This window comes from Carlito syrichta, unplaced genomic scaffold (assembly GCF_000164805.1).
Source record: "Carlito syrichta isolate Samal-C Ts95f unplaced genomic scaffold, Tarsius_syrichta-2.0.1 Scaffold120501, whole genome shotgun sequence".
Classification (NCBI taxonomy): domain Eukaryota; kingdom Metazoa; phylum Chordata; class Mammalia; order Primates; family Tarsiidae; genus Carlito; species Carlito syrichta.
The window spans coordinates 6,150-14,152 of NW_007064597.1; the positions used below are offsets into that span (position 1 = coordinate 6,150).

The 8,003-nt window shown below is 65.4% G+C and overlaps 1 protein-coding gene across 1 annotated transcript in view; it reads left to right on the plus strand.

The window, feature by feature from the left end:
- Positions 1-7,651, plus strand: part of MAPK12 (mitogen-activated protein kinase 12) — a 10,949-nt gene extending 3,298 nt beyond the window's left edge. Inside the window, exons 2-12 of the mRNA XM_021707572.1 lie at positions 2-92; positions 3,254-3,312; positions 4,104-4,215; positions 4,298-4,327; positions 4,556-4,603; positions 4,980-5,094; positions 5,295-5,366; positions 5,477-5,556; positions 5,623-5,701; positions 5,773-5,946; positions 7,114-7,651. Of these exons, the coding sequence (XP_021563247.1) occupies positions 2-92; positions 3,254-3,312; positions 4,104-4,215; positions 4,298-4,327; positions 4,556-4,603; positions 4,980-5,094; positions 5,295-5,366; positions 5,477-5,556; positions 5,623-5,701; positions 5,773-5,946; positions 7,114-7,193 (940 nt within the window). The 3' untranslated portion in view covers positions 7,194-7,651. The remainder of the gene's footprint in view (position 1; positions 93-3,253; positions 3,313-4,103; positions 4,216-4,297; positions 4,328-4,555; positions 4,604-4,979; positions 5,095-5,294; positions 5,367-5,476; positions 5,557-5,622; positions 5,702-5,772; positions 5,947-7,113) is intronic.
- The last annotated feature ends 352 nt before the right edge of the window (positions 7,652-8,003 follow it).

The following is an 8,003-nucleotide window of genomic DNA, read 5'->3' on the forward strand; positions in this document are numbered from 1 at the left end:
TCAAGAAGCTGTACCGGCCCTTCCAGTCGGAGCTGTTCGCCAAGCGCGCCTACCGCGAGCTGCGCCTCCTCAAACACATGCGCCACGAGAACGTGAGTGGCTGGCCCGCCGCCGCCAGCCCGCCGGCCCGCCCAGCCCTGACCCCAACTCCGGCACTGGCTCTGAGCCCAATCCGAAGCCCAGCCGTATTTCCCACCCCAGTTCTAACCTCAATCCAACCCCAACGCTAGCCCTAACCGAGCTCCGGGAGGTGCCGTCGCTTCTGCTACCCCCGCCCCAGCAAGCCCTACTCTACCCCACTGCCTTGCCTGGGGGCCGCCTCTCTACCCAGCCCCCAAGCAGCCCACCGCGGAGGGGTGGCCGGGGCCAGGGCAGTGTCCCGTGAGGAGAGACGGAGGGCAGAACCCAGCTCTTGTCTGGGAAACACCCCCCAAGGCCCAGTCCTGCTCTGTGCCATTCTCTGGGAAGGACTCAGTCCCCTGACCTGTCTGGGACACATCTGGCTCCCCAGCCCAGGCACTGGTCAGCGGGTGTGACTTGGCCCGGCGCAGAGGATCCTCCAGGCCTCACTCCAAGCCCTGCCTCCAACCGGGAGCTCTGCGGGGGAGGGGCGCTCCAGGGGTGATGGGTTCTCCGGAGGGGCGCCTCCCCTTGCCACTCAGCCCCTCCTCCAGCCCCTCCTGCCCGCACCAGTCCCGAATCCTCTCTGCTGGGGTCCGCCTCCTGAGTGTGCCAGCCCTGGTAGGGCAGTCCTCGGAATGTAGGCCAAGGCAGGGGTGGGCACTGGGCCCCGCCCGCCCCTCAGGGGGCTCTCGGGAAGGGTTGAGGGAGGCACCATGGCCATCACAGGCACTCTTCCATTTGTGGGGAGCGCATCTGGATCCTTCCCGGGAAGGGCCTCTCTCGTTTCCAGTCCCGCGTGTGCTGCACAGGCGGCTGCCTCAGGCCTCTCCCCTGCCGGTGCTGGCGGCTCAGGCCTTCTTGCTGCCAGGGCAGCTCTGGTTTCCCAACACGACTCCTCCTGCCCACGCCCACCCACGCCACTCCTGCCTGCCCCGATCTGGCCGGTCTGAGGGCCGGTGGTCCAGACCTCAGCGCCACCAGTCCTCTTGGGGAGTGAGTTTTTCTGTCCACCGGCAACCTGGCCCCTTGCTTCCCGGCCACTGCCACTCAGCCATGTGGTGGGTCCTCAGTCCTCCCTGGCCCTGGCTCATCCTCTTCCTAACCCTAAGTCCACTGTGGCGGACCCCAGCCCCACCCCACTCACACCCCAGCTTTGCACCCGTGACTGCAGCTGCCTCCACCCTTGATTTCATCCAGTTTCTCTCCCAGGGCTCCCCACACCTGCCCCCAGCACAGTGGGCCTGTCTGTGGCCTCCGTCCAGCCACGGGCTCTGGGGCTTCCCTTTAGTCACCTCCTGCCTCTGCCGAGTCTGTGCTGGGCTCCCCTCACCACACTGGCGGTCCCACCGTCCCAGGGGCTCCAGGCCTTTCTGCAACTGGAAGTTCTGCCCACAGAAACCCCATCTCCCCACAAGGAGACAGACTTTTTTTTTTGAGTCAGAGTCTCACTGTCACCCAGGCTGGAGTGCGGAGGCATGCTCACAGGCGCCGCAACCTCAACCTGCTGGGCTCCAGCGATCCTTCCGCCTCAGCCTTCCAAGTAGCTAGAACTACAGGCACATGCTACCACACCTGGCTGAATTTTTTGATTTATTGCAGAGCCAAGATCTCACCAAGTTACCCAGGCTGGTCTTGAACCCCTGAGCTCAGGCAGTCTGCTCGCCTCGGCTTCCCAAAGTGCTGGGATGACAGGCTCGGGCCACCATGCCTGACTAAGACTGAGGCTTTTTGAGGCCCAAGGCCTTGCTGGGAGGGAGAAGGAGGAGCTACCACAGGCCCCAGGCCTGCCACCCCCAGGGCCCCTCGCCTGTCCTAAATCCCAGTCCCATAGCACAGAGGCGAAGTCCACTCAGCTGTCACCCCCTCAGACCCCAGGACTCCGTTCTCTGTCCTCTCCTGCTGGAGCACTCCCCTAGGGCACTTGAGGCACCTGGCTCTCAGGGCTGTCTGCGGCCCCCGCCCCTCTCTGGATGTCCCCTTCTTCCTTACTCCTCCTCTCTCTGCACTCCTGCCCACAGCTCTGGCCCTGGTGGCTACAACACTCACCCGACTGTTCTTCTACCTCCTGTGCAACCTTGCCCACCCTGGCCTGTCCTGACACTACAGCCAGGAGGATGCATCTAGCTTCACACCCTGTTTAAGCTCATCCTCAGCCGGGCGTGTGGCTCACACCTGGCATCCCAGCACCTCAAGGTGGAGGCGAGAGGACTGCCTGAGCCTAGGGGTTTGAGACCAGTCTGGGCAACTTAGCGAGACCTTGCCACTACAAAAAATTAGCCAGGTGTGGTGGCACACACCTGCAGTCCCAGCTGCTTGGAAAGCTGAGGTGGAAGGATCGCCTGAGCCCAGCAGGTGGAGGCTGCGGTGGCTGTGAGTGTGCCATGCACTCCAGCCTGGGCGACAGAGTGAGACTCCAACTACAAAAATACAAAATAAACAAACCCCGGCTCTTAGGCTCAAAGCCAAACCTCCCCCAGTGTGTGAGGCCCAGCTGGCTCCTTCCGCCTCTCCTTGGCCCCCTACCGCCGGCCTGGGCTTTAGCCACCTGGCCTCCCTCCCTGTGTTCCTTGGACTCCTCAAATGTTCTCCTTCCTGCCTTGGCCACCTTGCACTTGGCCTTTGCCAGGTGTCCCGCAGCCATCACATCCACCCGGAGAGCTGGGGAAGCGGCTGCCACATGACCTGTCTGCTGTCCATCTCTCCCTCCTAAGGGCTCTCTGGGGACCAGGTTTGGCTGGTCACAGGGCTGCCCGTGTGGGCCTCGCCTGCAGAGGCATGGCCTCTCTCCATGGTGCGGTCCCCAGCCTGGTCCTGCATCTGCTTGGTTAGGGAGGAGAAGAGGGGAGGAAGGGGCCCAAGCCCTTCGGATGGCTCAGCGCCTGCCCTGACCTGGGCATCCCCTCCCCCAGAAGGCCCCGGCTGTCACCAGCCGAAAATAGCCTGTGTCTGTGGGCATGTGTGCCAGGACCCAGCCACACCAGTGGGCAGAGCCAGGCCCTGTGGACGGTGGGGCATGACAAGGACAGCTGCGGGGGGGGGGCGCTTCCTGCCCAGAGGGCCGTGCCACCCTGGGGTTGCCTGGGCCCCTGTGTGCTCTGCTGGGCCCTCAGCCCCACCTGCCTGCCCCCAGGTGATCGGGCTGCTGGATGTGTTCACTCCTGACGAGACCCTGGACGACTTCACGGATTTGTGAGTGCCGGCCTGGGCTGGCCGGCCAGGGGCCTCTTCCTGGCCTGGCCACCCACGCCACAGACCACCGCACACCCTCTCCCCTGTAAAGCCTCCTGGGCACTGGCACAGCCGGGCAGAGTGGGGCGGCCCCCTCCCTCCAAGCCTGGCACCTGGGCCCTCTCCAGCCCTGGAGGTGCGAACCTTGGCCCTGAGCATTTGTGAACAGGCAGGTCCCGTGCTCGGAGCCCTGGCTCCCGGTGTGTGGTGGGTAACTGGAGCTGCCGACCTTTGCCAGCGGGTGGGGAAGAAGCTGCAGGGAGGCCAGCCGCCTGGGGACTCACACCCTGCCGGCCAGGTCGAAGGACCAGGCCCAGGTCTGCTGGGGTGGGGGGCGGGCGCCTACCGCCTGACGTGTGGAGGCCGAGGGCCACGCGGGCCTTGGAGCCACCTCGTCCAATGCCCCTCCCCTCTGCCTCTCCCGCTCTGCCCTCCCCCCAGGCGCCCCCTCCTCTCTCTGGTGCTCAGTTCTGAAGTGGAAACCCCACCGCCCTCTCCCTTGCCTGTCAAGAGGCAGCCTCGGCCCCCGGTCTGGCGCATGCGGGGGCTTCTAGAGAACTCAGAAACTCCAGAGCGGGCACCGCCGAGCGTGACAGCGGGCAGGATGGGCCCGGCCCAGCACGGAGGGTGGCGGGCCCGCGAGGCCGGTGGGGATGGGGCCGCAGGGCAGGCTTCTGAGGGGCGCCAGCGGGGTGGGACTCCTGGGTCCAGGAGCCAGCCCGGCGCCGCTGACCGTGCCTGGCCGCCCCCAGTTACCTGGTGATGCCGTTCATGGGCACGGACCTGAGCAAGCTTATGAAGCACGAGACGCTGAGCGAGGACCGCGTCCAGTTCCTCGTGTATCAGATGCTGAGGGGGCTGAAGGTGGGTCAGCTGGGGGAGGTGGGTGGGCAGGGCTTGTGGGGCGAGGCCCCAGGCTGACGCTTGCCGTGTCCTCTGCCCACAGTACATCCACGCTGCTGGCATCATCCACCGGGTGAGTCCCCGGCCATGTGGGCGTGGGTGGGGCTCCGTCTGCCACAGTGAGGGCTATAGGGGGGTCTGCCCCACGGGAAGCCAGCCCCGAGGGCCTGGCACCTCCACACTTTCCCGGGGGCCGGGGCTGGGCCAGCCTGCTGCCCTCTGTATAGGTGCTGCCTGGGCTCTTGGCCGCGTCCGTGCCCTGCAGGGCGGCGCACAGTGGCTGCCTCTCCTCTGTCCCCAGGACCTGAAACCCAGCAACCTGGCGGTGAACGAGGACTGTGAGCTGAAGGTGTGCCGCTTGCCTGGCAGCCTGAGGGCGGGTGGGTCAGAGGGTACCTCTGGCGTGCCCAAAGCCTCTAGGCAGGCAGTGGTGGGTGCCTCCAGCACACTCCACACCTGCTTTGGTGAAGGGGGCATCCTGGTCCCCAGCTGACCCGGGGCCAAGCTGAGGTGGCCTTCCCAGAGGGGAGTGGGAGGAGACCCTGGGCGCCTGCTCCGGGCGCACTGGCCACAGGGAGGAACCCGGGGCAGCTTAAGCCCCAGAAGGCTGGCTGGAGGCCCCAGCGTGGGGCTTCAAGCCCAGGCCTCTTGAAGCCTCCTGGACCGCCACCGGCCTGTCTGCTCCTTGGTGTCCCCTTGGCCCACCTCCCTGTTTCTTCTCACAGATCCTGGACTTTGGCCTGGCCAGGCAGGCAGACAGTGAGATGACCGGGTATGTGGTGACCCGGTGGTACCGGGCGCCTGAGGTCATCTTGAATTGGATGCGTTACACGCAGACGGGTGAGAGGCTGCCGGGGACTCGGGGGCTCTGGCTTATACCACCTGCTTCTCGCTCCTGATGGGGAGCCCCCGTGCAGTCCCCCAGGGAGGCTGCTGAGCCAGGAGGGAGCGGGTGGGGTGTAGGCAGGCCGGACCCAGACAGGCCAGGTCTGTGTCCCCTCCCCCTGCCCACGGAGCGCTGAGCGGGGCTTCTGTCTCAGTGGACGTCTGGTCGGTGGGCTGCATCATGGCCGAGATGATCACGGGCAAGACGCTGTTCAAGGGCAATGACCGTATCCTCCAGCTGGGGGCAGCCCGGGGGCAGGGAGGGGGTCTGGGCTCCTGCCCAGGCTGTGGGTGCCCTGCTCTCTGGCCCTGGGCTGTGCTCCTGACCTCGGTGCAGACCTGGACCAGCTGAAGGAGATCATGAAGGTGACGGGGACGCCACCGGACGAGTTCGTGCAGCGGCTGCAGAGTGCCGACGTCAGTGGGGGCCAGGCGGGCTGGGGGACCTGGCCTGCGGGGCCCTCACGCCCTCCTCCCGCGCAGGCTAAGAGCTACATGAAGGGCCTCCCTGAGCTGGAGAAGAAGGACTTTGCCTCCGTCCTGGCCAGCGCCAGCCCCCTGGGTAGGGCCGCAGGAGGGGCCGGGGCGGGGCGCTTGGGCCTCCCTGGCCGGCCTGACCTCCCCGTCTCCCAGCTGTGAGCCTGCTGGAGAAGATGCTGGTGCTGGACGCGGAACAGCGGGTGACAGCGGCCGAGGCTCTGGCCCACCCCTACTTCGAGTCCCTGCGTGACCCGGAGGACGAGCCCAAGGCCCAGAAGTACGACGACTCCTTTGACGATGTGGACCGCACGCTGGACGAGTGGAAGCGTGAGTGGGGGCTCTGGGCCGGGCCCATGCAGAGAGCCAGGGTCAGAGTCAGCCTCTGTTCTGGGGATGCGGGTCGGGAAGGAGCAGGACAGGAGGCCGGAGGCAGAGGAGGCCCACACGGCCTGGCGCTGGTGGCCTCTGGCTGGCACTGGAGGGAGAGGGAGGGGGTTTCAGGCAGGGCTCGGCTTGCAGGTTGGCGCAGAACATGCTTGGGAACGGTGAGGGCGCCTCTGTGTGGGCCGCCGTGCCCACGATGCCTCTCCTGCCCCGCCCCCATGGCCTCCCCCATGTCAAGCCAGAGACCCGGCCACACTCCACATCCACTTGTCCCCTGGGCTCTCTGCCCACCTCTCCTGAGTGAGTCCTTGCCTCTCTTGCCCTATCTTAGTGGCCCCTCATTTGGACAACCATCTGCCTCCCTGCACTCCGGAATGCCATCCCCCCTGCCACTCTCGCGCAGCCCTTGCAGCCCCACCGAGCAGTCCAGGGCCCTGCCCCCAGCAGTGCTCTGCACTCCGGGCTTTGTGCTGGTGGCCTTACACAGCACTCTCCCTCTTCCTGAGGACTAGGCACGGGGAAGCTCCCACACCCCACACCCTGCACCCCGCTGAAGCCCTGAGACGCCTTGCCTCTGGCCCAGCACAGCAGGTCATAAAGGCTGGGCTGGTGTCTACATGACCAGTCTGGGGGCAGAGATGTCTGAGGGCAGCAGGCTGGTGCTGGGCGTGCCACTGTGTCCCAGGCTACATCCTGGCTCTGCCTCAGACCCAGGGATTATCAGTGTTCCTGAGGGCTACAGGGTTCCTGGGTGCCTCCAGCAGGGGCTCTGCCCTGATCTGTACTGCCTTGTGTGCTCAGAAGTTTGCTTGTTTGATGAAAGACTTCTGATGCTCAAAGAGATAGCTTGAAAACCACTGGCCACAGGAACCTCCCTGTGGTCCCCACCCACACAAACAGTGGCTGGGAGCTTCTGGTTTTACGATACGGGGCCAGAACGCTGGTCGGGAGTGCAAACTCTCGTCACCTCTCGTTTCCCTGGGAATGTCCAGATGTAAAGCACAAGCCTTCCTTAAGGATACTGGCCCGTTTAGGGTTAGAGGAAGGGCCCGCGAGGCGCTGCCACGTGAGTCTGTGACGCCCTCCCTCTGTTGCTCTCGCCCTCCCCAGGTGTCACTTACAAAGAGGTGCTCAGCTTCAAGCCTCCCAGGCAGCTGGGGACCAGAGTCTCTAAGGAAACAGCTCTGTGAAGACCCTTGGGCCCCAGGGGTGGCCGTGGGTCTCCACCTTGGGCCTCCCAAGGGGGTTCTGGTCACCTTGTGAGCTTGGCTGGGGCTTGCGCCCGAGGCTCCATCTCCCCTGCCCCAGCCTGCTCCTCTGCCCTCGGGTGCCACCTCGGCCAGCCCTGGTGGAGGCTCCATTCTTTCTGGATAGATCTCTGCCCAACCTGGGCATGGCCTCTGGCCCCAGAGCAGTGGCACTTTCGTCAAGGTGAAGGAGACCTCAGAGCTGGCGGGACTCCAGGGCAAGTCCTAGCCTCTGAGCCCAGCCCTTGAGGAGGAAGGCAGAGGGGGGCCATGGGGCACCAACTCAGGGACATCTCTCCTGGGGGCGTGGGTGGACCCTCCTGCTCCCCCAGCCTGGAATGTAAACCAGCCTGTGGTGTGGCTGCGTGGCTGGAAGGAATAAACCCTTTTGTAGCGCTCTCTCCATGGCTGTCTGTCCTGAGGCTTGAGCTCACCATTGGGCCTACGGACTGAGGAGGCCGGCCTGAGCGCTGACTCAGCCCACAGAGGGCTCCAGCATCCCACCTCTGCAGGTCATGGAGCTGGTGTCCGCTTCCCCAGTCTTGTGCCAGCCAGCCTCGAGCCCCACATCAGGGCCGGGCCCCTCCCATCTTGTGGGGTGACTCTCCTCCAGTGGTTCGGTGTCTAAGCCAGTGTGTGGACCCTGAAGCTAGACCCAGGGCAGTCCTGATGGCTCCAGCCTCGGTCCTAGCCGTCTGAGCTACCTGCACCCCCGAGGCCAGAGTGCTGGGACCCCGCCGGTGGCAAGCCACA